This window comes from Physeter macrocephalus, chromosome 4 (assembly GCF_002837175.3).
Source record: "Physeter macrocephalus isolate SW-GA chromosome 4, ASM283717v5, whole genome shotgun sequence".
NCBI classification, from domain to species: Eukaryota; Metazoa; Chordata; class Mammalia; order Artiodactyla; family Physeteridae; genus Physeter; species Physeter macrocephalus.
Window position 1 is genome coordinate 144,177,718 of NC_041217.1, and position 21,059 is coordinate 144,198,776.

The 21,059-nt window shown below is 47.4% G+C and overlaps 1 protein-coding gene across 1 annotated transcript in view; it reads left to right on the plus strand.

Annotated features, from left to right (window-relative positions):
• AGBL4 (AGBL carboxypeptidase 4) overlaps positions 1-21,059 on the plus strand; it is an 807,237-nt gene that overhangs the window by 683,659 nt on the left and 102,519 nt on the right. The window contains exon 8 of the mRNA XM_028488196.1: positions 11,987-12,098. Coding sequence (XP_028343997.1) covers positions 11,987-12,098 — 112 coding nt within the window. The remainder of the gene's footprint in view (positions 1-11,986; positions 12,099-21,059) is intronic.

The window sequence follows — 21,059 nt, forward strand, 5'->3', positions numbered from 1 at the left end:
GGAGTTCACCAGACATAAAAGGAGATAAGGAGAGATTTGCACAGCAAACTTCATTAAGTATGGCAGAGGGTGAAACATCAGGGGAAGTATTTCCAACACGCACACACATTCACACACACAGACACACACACAGATACACACAGATATACACACCACACGAGACACATACACATACACACACTCACCCACAGATATTGGAACTGACCAACCTTGCCCACCTCAACATCCAAAGGGGGAAACATTTTTAACTGTCCAAAATAGAATAGAACATAAAATTAGCTATGTAAATTGTAAAATACATGTCAATATTCTATTTGTTCTTTGACAGCATAAAACTGTGCATTTTTCATCAACTAGAAATGGAAACAGAGATCCACTGCAAGTTGCCTCACCAAGCGATATCTGCCGGCCCCTTCTCACTGTGCCTCCTTCCCCACCCAGGCCTCCTGTCCCCCTTTGCTGCCTCTCCATAGCCTCCTCAGCCTTGGAGTGGGATGTGAGCTCAAAGACATCCTGCCCAGTGCCCTGCCCAGGGCAGGGAAACCTTAAGAAGTGCTGCACTGATGCCAGCTCTGACTGTTAGAGGCCGTTTATATCCAGGCTAAACCTGATAGCCCATCACTTCTGCTTTCTGCCCCTGAAGGATTAGTCAGGTTCAGTCCATCTTTTACATAGTAGCCCTTCAGCTGTTTGAGGATTGTGTGTCCCCACTCCTCACTCACTCTAACCCCTGCCAGCTCCTGTTCTCCAGGCTGAACATCCCGAAAGCCTTACAACTTTTCATATGTGATCTGAAATCCTTCCCTCTCCCCGTCCTTACCGCTGTGCTCTGAACATACTTCACATGTCTGTCATGGTCTGTATTTGAGGCATGGGGTCCAGGATGGAGCAGTTATAATGATGAGAATGATGGTGGTGATGACAATGGTGATGATGATGATGGTGGTGGTGATGCTGAATAGTTAATATCTATTGAACCTCCTGGGCCTGACCCTATTCTGGGTATTTTGCATGTATTGTTTAACTCTTAGAACGACTCTCATTATGCTCATTTTACAGATGAGGAGACTGAGGCATAGGTAGATTAGGTAACTCCCTTAAGTTCACAGAGCTAGCTAGTGGCATAGGAGAAGGAAGGGACCATCACAAGCCTAATTCTGGGGATGTACTTCTCCTGGTACAGCCTGCATGCCCATCGCTATCTGACCCTGAGCTCTCGTCAACCTAAATCTTTCCACTTGCATTCCTGCTAAGTCACAACCCTCACCCCCTCCACCCCACCTTCTCTGAGAACCTTACAAGGAGGCACGGACTGGGCAGAAGTCATGCTGCCTCTTTGAACAAAGAGGAAACCAAGCCACAGAGAGGCTAAGTAACTTGCTCAAGGTCACACAGGGAGTGAGCCACATAGTTATTTTAAGATGAAACGCAAGTGACGCAGGGCCCAGACAAAGCCTTACCTCCCAGAGACTCTCTCCCGCTTTATGTAACCTGCATGATGTTTCTGCAGAGGCTGAAAGGACACTGGGGCAGGCAGCGTAATCAGGTGTCCAACCCACGAGTGCACACCGCTAAAACCAGTTATTCAAATGAGCTTCTCAGCCAGGTTCCTCAGAAAAGGACAGATGGCTAGATGTCTACGGAGGCAGCTCCCCATCTCTGTCCTTGCAAGCAGCTGAATAGCCTTTCAAAGTTAGAGTTGATAGTGAGTTGATTTTAATAGTTGATTCTACAGTGAAGACAGGCCTCCGAGGAGATAGTAAGCCAGAATTAGTGGCTGGGGAGTCCGGAGGAGCAAAACAATATGATAGAATCAAGAACTTTTTCGTTCCTGGTTTCAGTCCCTCAACCGCTGCCGGAATAGTGTCAGTTCTCTATGTGCCGTCCTTCCGGGGCTCCCCGTTGACCATCAGAGGAGCCTATACTCTTTAGCCTTCAAGGCGGACACAGCATCCAGGAAGCTCCTCCTCAGCTCCATCTCCTACCGGCCCCCGTGCCTGTGCGCAGACGCTCACCTGGCACACACTTTGTCCTGAGCGTCCCCAGGGATCTGAGGTGGGCTTGGCCACGCGCTTGCCCTCAAGGAGGAGGCGCTGGTGAGATGACTCCTGAGAGGAGACTGGGAGTTAGTGGGGTGAGGAGATGAGCAACACATTCTCTACCAAAGGAATAATAATGTTAAATAACAACAGTGATGATAATAATGCAAACATTAATGGAAATATACAAGCTGTCGGACCCTATTCTAATAGTTTTTAATGTATTATTCCCACTGGACATGTAGGGGTGATAACTCATCAGGCTCCTTCCCCCACTCTCAGCCTACTTCCACCAAAGTAGGAGGAGATACAGGGGTCAGAAAGATAGAGGTCAGAATATTAGCTTTATTATTGAAAAAAGAAGAATTTGGAAGGCATGGCTTATATCTGTGACCAAAATTGACCTCCTTAGATGTCACCCCAAAATTCAACTTCCCCACCAGCCACAAGCTGAGCGGGAAGGAAGCTGCCTCCCAGAAGGCACACCGAGTGGAGGAGAGGAGGACAGAACGGACTCTCCCTGCAGGGTCACAGATCCAAACAAGCTGTGCCAGGAGGGCCAGGCCCAACAGTCTCTGCTCCTTGTATCAGGTTGACCCGTCAGATAAGTTCCATCCCCTCCCTTGGGAAGAGGATGCGAGGGGATGGAGACGAAGAGCCATTCTCCTGATTCTTGGGGACTAAAAGTCCCCATTGGGATTGAAAGCAAAGGGGGGTTTCTCCCAACAACCCCATGAAACTATGAAGTAGGTTCTTATATTATCCTCATTTTACAGACAAGGAAATTGAAGCACATAGAGCGGTGAACTCACTTGCCCAAGGTCCCATGTGAGGGAGATCCAGGAGTCAAAACCAGAGAGCTGACTCGAAGCCCAGCTGCTCAGCCTCTGAGCTCTGCTGCCTGAACCCCGAGTGAACAGGAGCCCTGAGCCCACTACCAGGTGGTCTGGCGTGGCTAGTGCACACGGTCAGGGCTGCAGCCTGTGGTGTACGTTCACACACTGCAGAAAGGCTAAGAGGGCAGATGGAGGCTGACAAGCCTTGCCACTTGGAGATGTTGCACCAGCCCGCAGAAGGGTGTGCCTTTTTGTAACTAGCTCATAGGACATATAATGTGCAAGCCCTGCATGGTGTACAGGTTGGGGGACATGATACAAGAAGCTTAAGGAATAAGTTGGGACTAGTTTGTGGAGGACCCTGAGTGTCATACTAAGATGAAACCCTAAGACCAGCTAACGTGCGTATAGCGCGTATGTCAGACAAGACGGTGTCCCCAGCATTTACACGGTTGATCTCATTTGATCCTTTAAACAACCCTCTGAGGTAGGCAGAATCCACATTTTGCAGATCAGGGCTGAGGCACAGAGAGGTTAAGCCACCAGCTAATCCATGGGCCCTCCAGGGTCTTACCCAGGCAGTGTGGCTCTGGAGTCCACACTCACAACCTAAGCCACTTCTCAGGCTCAGACCAGGTGGGCAAGGGTCTCTCCAGCTCCCAGATCTGTGAAGACCTAAAGGACTTTTCTTTCCCTTATGCTTCCTCTGCCTCTTTTCATTAAAGGAATGGAAATAGCCTTCCTAGCCCCAAGGGCCAGTACTGTACACTCCTTTAGAAAACATGCCCCCTTGGGCCTTTAAAATGGTTCTTTTTAACTCTTTGTAAGTGTTTTTACAGAGAGAAAAATAATCCAGTAGTTCTGGAATGGACTTTCAACTCTACCCTTACATAGCTGTGTGACCTTGGCCTCAGTTTTCCCATCTTTGAAATGGGGAGATTGGGTTTTATGAAATCTTGGGTCCTTCTAGTTGGTGACTGGCTCTCAAAATTGCTTTAAGCCTCAGTGTGGAAATCCCCCCCAGCCCGGGTGTTTGTTGCTGACCAGCAGGAGCCAGAAAGGAGGGGGCTGAATCCTGGAGCGCACAATCTCCACGGGAAGGGAGAGGGTGCTCCAATGAAGGTTCTCCTTGTCCACCAGGAATAAGCTCCAGGAGAAAGGTCCCAAGGGAGTCTAGTGTTAGAGATGACCCCTTCCCCAGGTGTGGTCTCATCACCCCCTTCCCCAATCCTACCACCTTGCCAGAAGGACCACCACTACAGGGTCAAGACCACGCTGATCCTTGGAGATCGGAACCCTGAGTGCTCATCCTGGCTCTGCTGTGAACCTTGGGCATGTCCAGGGCCTCCTCCCATGGACATGCAGTTTGTGCACTGCACAAAGGCTCCTGGTCAGGGGGTCAAGGTGGGCTGTGACTCTGCTCCCGACCCCACTTCTGGCCAGAACAAGTGACATCATTTTGTACTTCACCCACCCAGAAGGGGCACCTGTTTCTAAATTGTCAGCCTGGAGCTGGGGGGGCACCTTTTGTCAATTTGCATAAAGGTACCTTTTGTGCTATGTCCTATTTGAGAGCCAGTTTCCCCATTTAAAAATTAAGGGTGTTGGGACTTCCCTGGTGGCGCAGTGGTTAAGAATCTGCCTGCCAATGCAGGGGACACGGGTTTGAGCCCTGGTCCTGGAAGATCCCACATGCCGCGGAGCAACTAAGCCCATGCACCACAACTACTGAGCCTGTGTTCTAGAGCCTGAGAACCACAACTACTGAAGCCCATCTGCCTAAAGCCCGTGCTCCGCAACAGGAGAAGCCACCGCAATGAGAAGCCCACACGCCACAATGAAGAATAGCCCCCGCTCGCCACAACTAGAAAAAGCCTGCATGCAACAACGAAGACCCAATGCAGCCAAAAATAAATAAATGAATAAATTTATTTAAAAAAAAATTAAGGGTGTTGCATCCACCCCTCACCTCACATGAGTCCCTCTATCAGGCCCTGAGCTGACTCCCAGGGCTGCTAAGGGAGAATAGAGTGATGGTTAAGAACATAGGATTTAGAGCTGGGCACACCAGGTTCAAGTCCTGCCTCTGACCCTTGTCCTTGCTGAGCTAGGGGCAAATTACTTAACCTTTCTGTTAATTTCCATTGCTTCAGTTTAACTGCGAGTTGGCTGTGTACCTGACACTGGGCTAACACTGAAGACCTGATGGCAAATGAAATTGATTTAGTCTCTGCCCTCCCAGTGCTTTTAGGTCTTTGAGCAAAACATGAATTTGTCCAAGGTCATAAAACTACTCAGTGGTCGATCCGGGACTCAAACCCAAATCCTTCTGAATTGGAACCTATGTAATTATCCATCCTCCTTCTCTGCCTCCACAGCCTGGGCCACATCCTTGTTGTGATCATCTAAGAAGGAATGTGAGGGAAATGCTTTAAATATCTCGGTGGTGGTGATGGGGAGGTGATTGTTATAATTATCCCTTGTGTGTGTGTTTGAGACAAAGGACACTGCCCGCTCCCCTCCGTCTCCACCACAGCAGAGCCCAGCCCACCTGCCAAGCATTTTGCAGGAGCTGTTGCTGACAGCTTGTCTGGCATCCTGACACTGGCCAATCAATAGAGCAGGAAGGTGCCTCAGGCCAAGGGCAATTGAATCCCAACCTCTTAGTGGCATTAAATATAGCAATATTTATTTTGCTTTTGGTGCAAATATACTTAATCCAATGCAGCTCATTGATAACGCTGAAAAACTGCTGCGTTTGAGGGACAATTGCATGCGTGCCCCATACATCTCCACGTGTCAACGCCACCCTTCCAGGAGCACACAGCCCTACCATGCTCAGGACAAGACTGACCTGGAGGCACCAAACTGCCTTTTTCTCTACCATTTAGAGGGTATGAAAAGGAAATCATAAGGAGGGGAACTAAAATCATTGCTCTCATTCCAGCTGCCATTATTGCCACAGGAAGGAGGCACAATGCCCTTCACAAGTTGGAGCTATTTATTTGCCATTTAAATAATGTTCTCTGGAACCATGTATCTCTGTCATTGGGCAGAAGGGAAGGAGAGCAGTACAGGAAGAGCAGGCAGAGGAGTAGCCTAGCAACTCTTTCACAGATCACATAGCCTCCTTGATGGCTGGGGGGACCTCAAAGCGTCACTGGGTTCAGTAAGACCTGGGTTTGAATCCCAGCTCTATATTCTAGTAGTTGTCAAGTGACCTTCTCAAAGTCATATCTCTCTTGGATTTTATTTGCTCATTTATAAAATGGGGATAAACACTACCTACCTCACTTGGCTATTGTGAGAGTGTCTAGCATGTAACAAGTGCTTAAATACTTTTCAAAATTTGTCTTCAAGTAATTATCTAAACCTTGTTTACAAACCTTCAGGGTATTTGTTCATGCATTTGTGCATCTATTCAATAATCTATTTATTCAATAGATATATTGAACCTTCTCAGCACCTCAGTCTATAGTAGGGAAGTTGGAGTGGATGTAGGCAAGATGACACAGACATATTCCCTGGCCTCATTGGGCTCACAGTTTGGAAGAAGAAAGAAAAGATACTCAAGAGTATCTCCAACTCAAGAGGAAGAAGTTATATATAAACTTGACTTTCATAAATTTGGATTTTCTAGAATGGTCCCAATGTCAAATATTCAATATTATTGGTGCCATAGATAACCCCACTCATGTTCAGAACATGGGTCCTGATTTTGAGCTCATGCAGAAATCTTACCTTGAAAATAAATAGCAGAATAGTAGAGGACCAAGGAGACACAGGCCCAGAGCAGAGACCCCAGATTTCATACTAAGTGACCCTAAAGTGGCAACCATAGGGGTGAGAGCCAGGCATCTGGAGGTCATCTCGTCCATTCCCCTATCTTTAGGCAGCTGAAACCACTGAAGAGTAAGAACCTGCATCAGCACTGCCTTCCCAGTGCCTATAGCCCAGGGAAGGACACAAGCATAAAATACAAGCATAACACTGTTAGAAATGCATAGAATTTCCAAGCTTTCTACTTCCCTCACTTCGCACATACCATGAACTCTGCCTGGAATGCTCTCTCACGTCTTGACTTTGGCAAACTCCCATCTTCTCTTCAAAGCTCTGAGCAATGTGAGAACTCCTAGAGGCAAGGACTGGGTCTGATGCAAATCTCAAATGTTGGAAAATGCATGTAATTAATGTCAAGATAGTGGTAACACTTAACTATTTGGCATTTCTTTTACAAACTGTATCAATCCTTTTTCTAGAATATTTTGTTCTCCTTGTATTTCAACTTCACTTTATTCAAAATGTATGCTTCCTCCAAGTCCCTAACTTTGGAGGTAAAGCCCAATTATTGATGCTTTCGAATCACTTAATGAGAGAGCTGGAAGAGTCTTCCATGAGTGAAGTATGACACCCTCGTTTTACAGAGAAGAGCATGGAGCCCAGGGGAGGGAGGTGACTTTCCCAAGATGATATAGATATTAGAGGTGAGGCCTGTCCCCCAGCCCCTAGTCAGGGCTCCTGCAACTTTACTAAGACGTTTTCTTCTATAAATAGCAGTCTTTCTACTGATAGACTGGTTGCCAATAGAAGCAGTCTTTAAAAATCAGCTCAAAAAAACCCAGCACAGGTACTACTGATTTCAGAGTTCCGCAAATGCTTTAGCTTCTAAGGAGCTCCAGGATTCTTGGGGATTGAGGTGACTTTGAATCACCAGCCATACTCTGCTTTCATCTGTAGGCTGGATCAAGGAGTGGATCTTTCAGGATCTCTCACCAATAACACTTTTCCTTCAGTTTCACATCTCACTTTTTTGAATCAAAGAGGCTTCCTGGAAGCAGTATGGCCAGGTGTGAAGACCATGGAGCCCAGGGCCAGGACACCTGGATTCCAGTCTTGACCCTGTGGAGTACAGGTTAGGTGACCTTGGAGGAATGGCTTACCTTACCTTCTCTGGCCCTCAATGCTCCCACTTGAAAAATGGAATCCACCTGTGTGGCTGGATGGTTGTGAGAACTGTATCGTATGAGATAGAAAAATGCTTGGGAAAGAATGAAATGTTCATTCAACAACTAAGTCTTTAATGTCTACTGTAGTCCAGGCTCTTTGTCAGGCACAGGAGTACAAACACAAATAAGACATCATCCTTGCACTTGAGGAATTCATGGTCCAGTGGGGAAGACAGACTCAATAATTACTATATCTTGTGCTGTAGCCACTCTGATGTGGGAGCAGTGGATGCCATGGGAGCAGAGGAAAAGCACCCATCCCACATTTGCAGAGAGTAAGTCAGCAAGCCTTCCTGGAGTAGATGATATTTAGGTTTAGACAATTTCAACGATACCACAGTCACCACCACTGCCACTGTCATCACCGGCTACCATTTATTCAATATTCATTCTGTCTGAGGATTCTGCTCGGCCATTTACAGACACCAGTTCATGTATGCAATCCAGAAGGTCGAGATTGTTATCCTCATTTTACATATGATAAAACAGAAGCCCAGAGGGGTTTTAAAAAAAGAAATTTTAAAAAGGTCACGTAGCTGGTAAGGAGTACAGCCAAAACTTAAGCCTAACTGACACCCAAAGCTTCTGGTCTTCCCAACGTAGCCTCATTGTTCTGTGTGGCTCCGTGGGGAAAGACTGAGTCTGATGGGTGAAGTCACCGGAAGACAAATTTCAGCTAAGAGAAGGAAGACTTTCTTAACAGAGCTGTCCAAGAATGGGATAAGCTGCTTGGGGAGGTGGTGAATACCAGGTCCTGGAGGTGTCATGGAACAGGCTGGTGACTTGGCCAAGATTTTGTTGAGGACATTCTTGTTTGGAAGAGGGAGAGGTAGGTAAGCTAACCATCTCAAAGGATACAGTTTATGATTAAGTCCTGTCATCAACGACAATGTTCCCTTCCAAATTTTTGATGCTCAGTACGGGCTGGAAGAGCTCTCTGGGAACAGCACCCAGACCAGTGGTTTTGTCTCCTTGGTAACCAGCCATTGGGAAGTGGGCAATATAGGGGCCTGCTGGAATTTTCCATAAATTAGCCCACAGAGCCATATGGTTAGGGATGCTCTCAGTTAAAGAAACAGGAACTGACTCCGCCACTTAAGCAAAAATGGAATTTATAGGAAGGGGCTTACAGAATGAAGCAGAAGCTGGAAGACCAGACTTGGAAAACAACTGATTAACAGAGTAGCTCTGGAGGGCAGAAAAATTGGCTGTTGGCGGGAATAATCTATCTCTCTTCCACGGTAACACTGCTGTATGACCCAACTCCCAGCGTGGCATCACCTAGTCCAAATTTAAGTGCTGGACAGAAGTAGCTGTTGCCTCAGTCTGGGTTTCCTGCCACTGCCCTGGATGCCAGGTCACTGGGCCCATCTCTCTTCTGGGGTAAGAGAAAAGGCACCACCACAGTGTCATCATCTTTTAATGATGGAGGAACGAACTCTCCCTAAACCTGCCCCATCTAATCACAGAGTTAGATGCTAGGAATTTCCCAAAGAAAATGGGCAAATGCCTACTACATTAGGAGGGAACAGAGCATGGATGTGAACTCAGATCTGCCTGATTTCCGGACTGGGGAGAAAGCCAGGAGGTCATCCCTGACCACTGCTGTCTGCTGCCCACTCCAGCCCCTGAGGGACCGCAAACCGATTAGTCTGTGCCACTTATATAGCATGTAGCACAAAACAATGATAAAGTACAAGGAAACAACAACATAACATCTTTGATCTGCTATTATGTGCCAGAACCTGTGCTAAATTAAATTTGTCCTCACTTAATCCTCATAACATGGTCCTGAATTATAAATGTACATAAGCCTGTGAGCAGATCTTCTTTCTCCTGTTAGACTATGTTTCTTGTGAGCATGGAATGTCAGACTGCTTGTAAACCGATCCTGAGATCACCCCTTCTCTCAAGCAAGTTGTTTATAACCCTCTTTGCTTCAGTTCCCACATCTGCAAAATGGGAATAATAATAGTACCTCCCTCATAAAGTTGACATACATAAAGTATTTCACAGTTAGTAAAGTACTTAATCCTTGGGACAAAGTAATGTCTGTTGACTGTGACCCCTTGACTGTGATGACGATGCTGTTGTAACCTGCATATGACTGTTTCTGTCCCCACTCTGCCATCAATGAGAAGCCAACACCAGCACCCAGTTCATCTATATATAGCAATGCAAAGATGAAGCAGTGAACCTCCATGCCGGGCACTCGAGGCCCTTACATTTCCCCTCCCACTCCATTTACAGCTCACCATCACCACCTCTTCACTACATACATACATAGTACTCTATGATTCAGTCAAATCAAATTGTCCACCATTCCCCCAATAGCCTGGGTGGCTTCACAGTTCCTTTCTTTGCTTGCACTTTTCCTTCTGCTCCCAACACCTGGAAAAATTCTATTCATTCAGCAAGACCCAACTCAAATGGTTTTTCCTCAGTGAAGCCTTTCCCTATGTGTCCCCACGAAACATTAGTTATTCTCCCACAGGGTTCCCAGCCAGCTTACTTTAAGTGATAGGGGAAGTTATTATTATATACTCCCCAACAACACCCCAACCACCTTGAAGGAGGGGTCCTCAGTAGAATCCTTTATTTTTCTGAGTAAGATGAGCATTGGGAATGTAAATGTAACAAGCTGAGAGGGGGTGGAGTTTTATTACTTAAGGAAATAGAGGGGTTGGGAAAATAAGTAGAGATGGGTAAAATAGTAAAATAAGATGGGATGAAAGGGATAGAAAAGAAAAGGGGGGCAATTTGGGCAAAGAAGGGGGGGACAATTTGGCAAAAAGTTCATCGGTTTTGAATCTGGTTAAAAATCTGCGAAGAGCAGAATTTTATCCTATAGGTGATGGAGAATCATAGGTGAATCTTGATCAAGAAGGCAAGATTGTCAGATCTGTGTGGGAGACATTCTGGGCACAGGAAGAGGATGGATGCGGTAATTTGAGTTGTGAGCAAGAACAGGGTTTCTGAAGTTGTCCCTCAGCCTGGGCTGGCCTGGAGAAAGCCTACAGTGTGCAAAGGCCCAGCAGATGGAAGCGTGGGCCCAGAGACCTGGGGGTGGTGCATCTTTCCAAGGACAAGCAAGGCTTTGAGTCGAGCTGGAGGAAAAAACGGGAAGGAAAAGGGATAGGAGAAGACCAGAAGTCACAGTTCCACTTGCCCTGGTGAAGTAATTAATGTGCCCATGGGAAACTGTGGAGAAGGTGGGAAGGGTAGCCCTCACTGAGCATGTGACTTGTGAGCAAAAACTGGCACTAAGTCAGAAAGAATCACTCAGCTCTCTGGAGGAAGAGGCTTCCAGGCAGAGGGGACAGCCTGTACGAGAACCCCGGGGCTGGAAGCACTCAGTTTGTTGGAGGAACAGTAAGAGGCCAGAACCTGGCACAGAAGAAGCAGGAGTGACCGTGTTAGGAGCTGAAGTCAGAGAAGATAACGGGTGGACCTCATAGGCACTTGTAGCTGGTGGTAAGGACTTTGGCTCTTACTCTGCATCTAGCAGAGAACCATTTGAGCAGAGAAGGGACACCATCAGACTTATGTTTTAATAGGATCACCCTGGGTGTTGTGTGGAAAAGGGGGAGGGTATGTAGGGTGAGAGGTAGGGTAGGATGATGCAAGGGTGGAAACAAGACCAGGTAAGAGGTTATTACAATACTCCGGACCTTGGTCCAAGCTCAAGGTGATAGCAGTGGAGGTGATAAAAAGTGCTGGGTTCTGAGTATATTTTGAAGGTAGACACAATGGATTGGCTGTGGGTGTGAGACAGAGAGGAACAGTGGGGAAAGCGATGGTTTCGGCCTGAGCCTTCCTTCTGGCCCTGTATTGGAGATGCGCATGCGTCTGTGGTCTCAGGGCATGGACACTGAAGTGAGTCTGCTCCGCAGAAATATGTTTGAACCTCTCTGTGACTCAGTTTCTTCTTCTGTAAAGGAGGAATTATAATAATAGTGACCTCTTAGGGTCGTTGAAAGTGACTGAATTAATACGTGTAAAATACTCAGCACTATCTCTGGCAAAAAACAAACAAACAAACATGTGCTAGGTAAGTGACATAATGACTGCTCCTGTACTGACTCTGACTTTGTGTACTGCCTAGGTGCTCTCTGATGGGGTTCGACCTGAACCGTCACTGGCTGGATCCCTCTCCATGGGCCCACCCCACCCTGCATGGGGTGAAACAGCTCATCATTCAGATGTACAACGACCCAGTGAGTAACTGAACCCCCTCAGCAGCTGCTGGTCTTATGGCTTGATCTGGGAAAGGGCAGTGTTGTACTGGGAAAGCCCACTAGGACCTGCAAAGTAGAAATTCGGGGTCAAAACCCGGGAGGGACCAGGCCTGCTGGTCTCTTCTCTGACTTGGACAAGTGCCTCCCCACCCCTCACGAATACTGGCTTCAGTTGTGGAGATCTCGTGGGGTGGAGGAAGTATACCAAAGCACATTTATCAGGGCTCTTGGGTTACAAGCGAAAGAAATACAACTTGAACCGGTTTACACAGAATAGAGAATTTTTTAGAAGAGTCCCAGAGCCTCATATACAGTTGAAGACTGTAGCCTGGCCTCCTGCATCTCTAAGGAGCTTGTGTCAACTGTCACGTCCAGTGGTTCCCCCACTAGAGAGTGACTCACTCTCATATTCTAGTTCCAGTTCCAAGAGGGACTGGAGTTCCTCTGGGCAGGAACTGGAGGACATGGCCACCTCTGGGCAGGGCAACTCTGGCCCAAGAGGCAAGGCTATGTAAGGACAGGACAGCCTCGTTGGAATCATGTAGTTGACCTTGGGGTGTGTGATGGTAGTGATGAATCTGTTCCTAGAGAAGAGGGCCTGCTATTCCAAAATGAAGGGGAATGGGGATGTCTACACTGAGTTTGCTTACAGGGACACGACTTTGTGAGAAATAGGAGAAGACATTGGGGTTTCATAGCTTAGAGAAGAAAGGAGGCCGACCACCATCATTCTCTCTGAAGAGTTATGAAGGAGGATAGTCAGACATCTTCCAGGTGAAGGCCAAAGCAAGAGGTAAGGTCGATAGAGAAATAAAACTTCTTAACCATTAGAGCTGCCTGAGGATGGAGTGGGTGTGTGACCTATGAACTTGGCCTTACTAAACCTGTTCAACTTGAAGCTAAATGACACTGTCAAAAATAGTGCATGGAGGAGACTCAATTGTTTGGAAGACATTATAGTGAGACTACATCTGAGTGAGTCTCTTCCAACATTGATGATTGTGATTTATGACCCCTTGACTGCCATCAGGTGACAGACAGTGATTGCTAAGACAGCAAAGATCCCAGAGTTGGGGTATTTCAGTGATGCACCCGTGTACCTCATTCTACTCTCTCTCTTTGAAGATACCAATAAGAATATCCTAAATGAAAGAGCAATATGTATTGACCAGGCAGAATTGTGTACATAAAAACTAATGTATATATTAGAGCAAGGATTAATGAAAAAGTAAGTCCTTAGGTGCAAAGTAGTTAACTCAACTGCCATCTTTATCTTCCTCTGTGATCTTTGCTTCCCTAGGTCTTTTTATAACCTGCTTGCTGTCAGGGCTTCCGTAGCCATAGCTTTAGTATATCTGCTTCCTTCTCCAATTCATCCCTCCTTGTCTACAAAAGAAGGTGTTAGCTATACTCTCCAAACCCCGTTATTACCTTGAACTTTTTTTTTTTTTTTTTTTTTTTTTGTGGTACGCGGGCCTCTCACTGTTGTGGCCCCTCCCGTTGCGGAGCACAGGCTCCGGACGCGCAGGCTCAGCGGCCATGGCTCACGGGCCCAGCCGCGGATGGGATCTTGCCGGGCCGGGGCACGAACCCGCGTCCCCTGCATCGGCAGGCGGACCCTCAACCACTGCGCCACCGGGGAAGCCCTACCCTGAACTTTTGATCCATCCTGACCAGCTTTCCTGGCAGGGAAATGCTGCTTGTGAATTGCTCGGGAGGTGTCTGTTGTCAGCTGGGTTCTGTCCCCCAGACCTCGGTGTTAACCGTAGTTTCCCTGAGAGAATCATGACACCTCCTTCTTCTGCCACCTTCTTATTAAAAGAGGACAGCCCCTACATTTTTTCTGATCTGGCTGATAATCGCTATTCAGTAACTATTTGTTGAGTTGCATTGCATTGAACATGGCAAATCCTGTTACGCCCACTGTAATATGGTTTATAGATACTAAAGAGCTATTCACAGAGGGGACAACGAGGCATGATCAAAGAAAAGACACGAGGCAGGAGAAGTGACAGAGTGGGGGCCTCAGAACAAAGTGGTGTTTTAGGTGAATCCCCGACGAGCGAACTGGGGGAGGAACAGAAGGGAGGGCGTCAAGTTTGCTAAAGAGAAGAGGCATCAGCCTGCCGTTGCCATCATCCATCTGAAGTCATTGATTTGCTCCCAGGCAACTGGGCACTCGATCCTGTTACCGAATACAGATCAGGAAGGCCGAGTTTCAGACGTATTAGGATATTCTTTGTGCTATGAGTAGATTGATCATCATCTGGTCGGACCTTAGTAAACACACTTGGATGCTGAGCGAGTTGTGGGCGCTGCCTTCTTCCTGAAAGTCCACTCCTTCACGCCCCAAGCAAGGAAGTAGAGCACTAACATCAGAGCCAGGCTGACCCGGACCCGGACCCCGGATCTCTCCGTCTCTTCCTCTCTTCCCTGCCCCCCTGCCCAGAATCTTACTCCATGCTTTCCTGCCTTTTTCCACAAATATTCATCAAGTAGTTTCTAACTACCAGGCATTGTAGTCGTAACAGTGAACAAAACCCTAACTCTTACAATCTAGTGGGAGAATAAGCATTAAACAAGTAAATACTGATAATATAGATTTACAGATTGTGGCAAGGGTTACCAAAAGAATGTACAAAGTGTGATCTGTAGAAAAGATGGTTAAAAGTTTCGGCTTGCGCAGGGCAGTTCTGGTTTATACCCATTGTCCCGGAGTATTTGTTAATGGTACTTCCTTCCACTCTTAAAAGCATCCCTGTTTGGATGACAAATTACACTATCTCTCCACCTAAAAGCTATGTGAGGGACTGCCCTGGTGGTCCAGTGGGTAAGATTCTGTGCTCCCAATGCAGGGGGCTTGGGTTCGATCCCTGGTCAGGGAACTAGATCCCACATGCATGCCACAACTAAGAGTTCTCATGCTGCAACTAAGAAGCCTGCATGCCACAACTAAAGATCCCACAGGCTGCAACGAAGATCCCACATGCCGCAATTAAGACCTGGTGCAGCCAAAATAAATAAATAAATAAATAAATATTGTATATATATATATATATATATATATATATATATATATATATATGGAAGAAACATCAGAGGTGTTTAAAAAAAAAAAAAAAAAAAAAAAGTTATGTGAAAGCACCTAACACAGTACCCGGTGGGTGTGTACCAGATCCTCAACAAACGTTATGTGTATCCCATTCAAATTCACATTTTACTTCGAGAGTCAATGTGCCCAGCTGTAAACACTGCAGGGCCCCAGGCATCTGCCCTAATAGTGTTAAGTGCGTTTCTACACTGGATCTTCACTCACCGTCACAGACATCAGCAGAATCACTCAACCCCAGAGCTACGTAAACTGCCAGGACAGCTTCTGACCTTGTTTCTAAATGCTCACAGCCTTACACCTTCCATCCTGGTGGCCTTACTGCTCACAGGATCAGCAAGCAGAGAATCAGAAAGACCCTTGCTGATGGGCAGAGCCTATATCTGTGAGCATTGTTGTTCCTCAAAGAACTGGAGAGGGAGGAACCTCGTGCTGGGTGCTGTGAATAGTCAGAGCTGGTGTCTACCTTAAGGAGTCCGCAACCTGGTGGAAATAGCCATTTACAGACAGTTATTCTAGGTGCATTTGTGGAGGGAGGCACAGGGGTGGTGGGAGCCATAGAAGGAGCCGAAGCCAGGAAGCCACACCTGAGCTGATGTGTGAAGGATGCTCAGGGCAGGGAGGGCTTTTCCAGGCAGAGGAGGCATCTGAACATCTGCCTTGAGATGGAGGCACCCTCGGGAGGCTGCAAGTCGTTCAGTGTGGCTGGTACTGAGGACGGACAGAGGGGCAGAAGAGGGGCTGTGATATAGGGCTTTGGTAGAATAAATTTGGACTTTATTCTCATGGAAACGGGGAGCCACTGAAGGATTTTAAGCAGGGAAGTAACAGGATCAGTTTTGCATTTCAGAAAGATCCCACTGGTGCCTAGAAGGAGATGGATTCAGCCGGTGCCAGGCTAGAGGCTGGGGACCATTAGAACCTGCTGCTAGGGGTGGAGAGGAGGGGGAGTCTGGAGATATTACAGAGGGAGACACGAGCGACTGTGGCTGATGGGAGAGGAAGGAGTCCTGCGTGATGCCCATGGTTTGGCTTGGACAGTGGAAGGGGTGCCCTTCCTGAGATGGGAACCCAGGAGGGCCAGTAAGCGTGGGGAAAAGCTTTAGATGTGCTGGTGTTGAGGTGGGGCAGGAGTGAATCTCCTGGAATGAGCCCTCTGTGCCCTCACCTGGCAACAAGGGCCTGCTGTCTTCGCGTTAATGATGGTGTTGATTTCAAAGCTGCTGTCTTAGCCCTGTGCTCACTACACCCTCCACCCCTCTCCGGGACTTGGATATTAAACGATGATCTTGACAAAGGAGACTTTAACCCCCTGGATCTCAGATACAAAGCGTTTAATGTCCCACTTCCAGGACAGCTCCCTGTGGGCAGTGTGGCCCTTGTTTACCAGTTGTGACTGATTGTCCCGCAGGGCAGGGTCTGTCCGATTCAGTCCCCAGTGCCCAGCAGGGACCTGGCTCTGAGCAGGCACTCCATGTAAATGCCGAGCAAATGATGAAGCAAACCCAGAGCCTCCGTGACTTGGTTTTTATGAGTGTCCAGATAAAAAGGAGCGACTGGACCACAGACCCCCCTCCCCAATCTCACCTTCCCCTCAGAGTGTCCTGGATTCTGCTGCCACCATCGCTATGCCCTCCTTAAGGCTCTGGTCTGTGCACACAAACCCTTTCCTTGGTTTCCCTGCAACCTGCTGAGATTGTCTTAAACTCCCAGAGACAGAACCTGAGAGTTTAGGACAATCTCTGCAGGTTACCTTGTGCAAGACCCTTGGGTAACCTCAGAGTTACAGAGATTAATGGGGGCAGGACGTCAGACCAGGAAAAGCTCACAATCTGATGGGAAGGCCAGACCCTCAGGGACAATTTTAATCCAAGGCAATGAGGAAGGTGAGCAGAGAAAATGTAGTGCTTTGGAAACGTGGGGCTGAGGGAGATTAATCCAGTGTGTGGGCGTGCGTGTGTGTGCGTGTGTATGTGTGTGCGTGTGTGTGCGTGCGTGTGCTTGCGTCCCCAGGGGGATCCAAGGAAGTTTTTTCAAGGAATTTGGACTGGACCTTTAGGAAAGGGAAATATTTTATCAGGTGGCTATGGTTTAGGGACGAGGGAGGTGACAGGGAGAGGGGAGAGGGCTTTCCAGGGCAAGCTGAGCCACAGAATGGAGGTGCGAGAGCTCAGCTGCTGGGGCGGGTATGCAGCATACACAAGAGGGCAGCTCTGGGCAAGCTCATAGGCAAGGAATTTGGCTTCTTCCTGTGGTCCAATGCTCTCTTCTCACTAAAATCAAAGTTTTAGGCCCTTTTTTAATCTGATTTTTAATTGAAGTATAATAACTGTAAAAAAAAAATTAAGGCAGTGGAACAAAATGTTGCTTGTCGGGAATATTGTGGCACAGAAGCTCTCTCAATCTTGAGAATCAGTACCATCACTGAAGAGCCATCAAAACCGCTTGAGTGAGGGAGAGAGATGGCGGAATAAATAGTACTTCAGTCCATTCAGTCCCCCAATCTAGAAACCCTAGAGACATCCTAAAATTTAAATCCACCTGAGGCTCTCTCCCCTGCTTAAAACCTTCCAGTGACTCCCCATTATTTCTGGGATAAAGGCCAATGTCCCTGACATGCTATTCAAGGACATGCCCTATGTGTATCCAGGGCGGAGCACAGAACACGACACCAGAGAGAATATTATGTTGAATGATAGATGCTTTAGAAAGTGACTAGGTCTGCAACGTGGAGGCTAAGCGGAAGAAGAGTGCGCGATAGGCACTGATGGCAGGGGTCCAGGTGAAAGACGACGAGACCCGAACTTGAGCGTGGCCAGGGCTGCTGCCAAGAAGGATGCCCAGGAGCGGACGTGGGAGGTGAATGCGTCCCCTCCTGCCCTCTCCTCGGTCCCCTGAGTCCCTCAGAGCCCAGGGCTGCTTTGTTGAGAAGTCTCTATGCTCTGGGGTGATTCCCTGCCTCTTCCTAGAGGAGAAAGGCCTGTGTTGCAATAACAACTTGGCTGCAGCTCGTTTAGACAGATCCGTTTCCTTAAATCATTTAAGGAAAATTAGCTGCCATAAAAACACAGAGCAGTTTTTCAAACAGAGCAACACAGGGCTGGGGTATTTTTCCTTGCTTGCCCCCTGTAATCCTCAAGATAAGCTGCTCTCTTTCCGTCAGATAAATAAATAAATTATCACACATTTACGTGCAAACAGAGTGGTCGGCGACACAGTTGGATAACACGTGCAGGACAAGCAGTCATTCACACGACACACAAAACACACACACACAACATAGAAATATGCAGAAAATGCACATGTTCACATCCATAAATCAGAAAATATTTTTATGTAACAACATAAACGTGGTAAATAAGAGATCGACACAGACAAGTATATGGTTATACACAGTCACACGAAGGATATGTACACAAACCTACAGACAGCACAGTTGCACATTCAGTTAAAAAAGAAGGAAATGGCCCATGAGGTCTGTTCTTAGGGTGAACAGAGGTTTCTCTGGTCACCAGACCACAAGGCTCTGAGATGGTGACTCTCACTAGAATCCACAGGGCACCTGCCTGTTAGTACCTGACAGTCTGCGGGGAGAACCCTGCTGGTGGAAGGGTAAGTCCACCTGGGGAAGGACGGGCGTACCGGGGAGAAGGTTGGAGATGTCCCATCCCCATCCCATACACACACTTAGGAGGAAACCAGGAGAGCAGGAGGCACAGCCACGGCATTTGGGGTGGGATAATTCTTTACCCCCATGGCAGGATGTTTATCCGTCCCTAGGAGCAGGCTGTGCCACCCCAGGTGAAAACCACATCCCCGGGGCATTTGCAAACTGTCTCACCAAGGCCTCAGGAACTTTGGAATCTGGACAATGGGTTCCCAGATTTTTGTTTCATCCCCACATCTATGACTTTGTTATCCCAGAGGTCCCCTGCAGGGAGAAGCTAAAACTATGTGGGCTGATCTCTGTGGCAGCAAGAGGGTCTTGAGGGGAATGTAGCTGCCCCATCAGAGTGGCTGAACCGTGGATGAGCTTGGTGCTTTTAGGCAAGTCTCTTCCCCTCTCTGGGCCTTCATTTCCCCCCACCTATACGCTGTAGGGGTTGAAGGATGATCTCCACAGGGCCCTTCTGGCTCCAAGTCTGTGTCCTCTTGGAGTTGTTTCTTGGTTATGTATGCTCCACTGCTGGGCAGGGTTTCATGACAAGGCACAAAAGTCCTGGCTGCTGCAGGGAAGCACAGGAAGCATTCCCGGAGTCAATGCCTGTGAAGGTGCCGAGCACATGGCAGAAGCTCCATAAGTGTCAGTTTCCTGAGCCTCGGTGTGCCCATCTGCTAAAGGGAAGAACAGACCCTGACCTGCTCACCTCGCAAGTTGGAGAGAGACACCCCATTACACGAACATGAAGCGTTTCGTAAAGGCGAGGAAGGATTATTGCCGTGGGGCAGCGCGGAGAGGAATTCCCTGGGGAAATGTCCAGGCTGCCCCAGCTGCTAAAGGTTTCAAGAGGAGTAGATGCAATGCACTCACACCACTACCATAGATCACACATGTGGGTCTACTCCAATGTTTTTTTCCACTCTTAGCAGCATGGCCCAGGAAATCAGTAAATAGCCACCAGGGGAAAGGTTCAATATGGAAATAAAGGCTGGAAGTAAATGTGATATTGTACAGGGGGGCTCTGAGAATACAGGGTGCTCTGAGTTCATGCAATTTTTCCAGATTTTCCTACAACAGTTTGAGATGGTTTATGAAACTTTAAGGAATTTTAAGAGAGATCATTACTTTTCTAAAGGGCAACTTCTCCCTATGATAAAAGGTGTGGTTTTTCTACCTCTCTAGATTATAGCTTTGACTCTGGCAGCGAGCAGGGTGGATAGATGGAGCTCTCATGTCAGAGCAATATTCCTGTCAAGCTGGTTGTTTCCTTCAATTTCTCTAACATTTTTTCATCCTGAAAGATTCTGGTTGCCTCTCACCAACTAACTAGATACATATTGTTTCAACTGCATGGGGACCAGCAAATCTTCTAGAAGTTTCCCTCTGAGTCAGGTCAGTTAAGCTCTCTGTGTCTTATCTTCCCTATCTGTAAATTGGGATCAACAATGCCCATCTCATGAGATTTCTCTCAGGATAAGATAATATGTATATAAATAACACTCAGTAGTAGGTATATTAAAAATGGAGCTATTGAGATTTTATGCATTTCGTCATTATAGCACTTACCTCACTGTCCCCAGCCGCACCTCCAGCTCCTATAGCCCACCACAGACTGTGATCCCACCAAGGCCCTGGACTTCACCTTGGTCACTTCTGTATCCCTAACACCCAGCGCAGGGCACAGGCCTGCCATGAATGTGTGTTGGGGGAGAGAGAGAAGAGACAGGCAGGTAAGAAGAAATCCACTCATCAGAACCTGGAATGAGCATCTGCACAGTGTTCTGAAGAATGTGTGGGAATCTGGTGAATAAAGAGAAGGAAAAGTATTCAAGTCAAGAGACACACTTAGCCACTCTCAAAATCCCCCTTCTTCAGAACCCACCTCCAGCCCTACCTCTTCTAAGATTTCCCTGAACACTTTGGCCCACGAAGTGTTTTGTTTCTTTGTTCTTTTATTGATAGACTTTGCTTCTGTCTCCTAGTGGTTTAACCCATCAACATTTATAGAGTGTATTGCATGGGCTTGGTGCCGTAGAATCATCTCCTCTGACTATAGGGTCCTTTTTCTCAGCTAAATTGCAAACCCCTCCAGTGCAAAGGATCTACCTTCACCTCCCTGCTGCCCTGGGCAGGGCTGGCTACTAGCTGGTAGCTCAATGAGAGCCTCTTG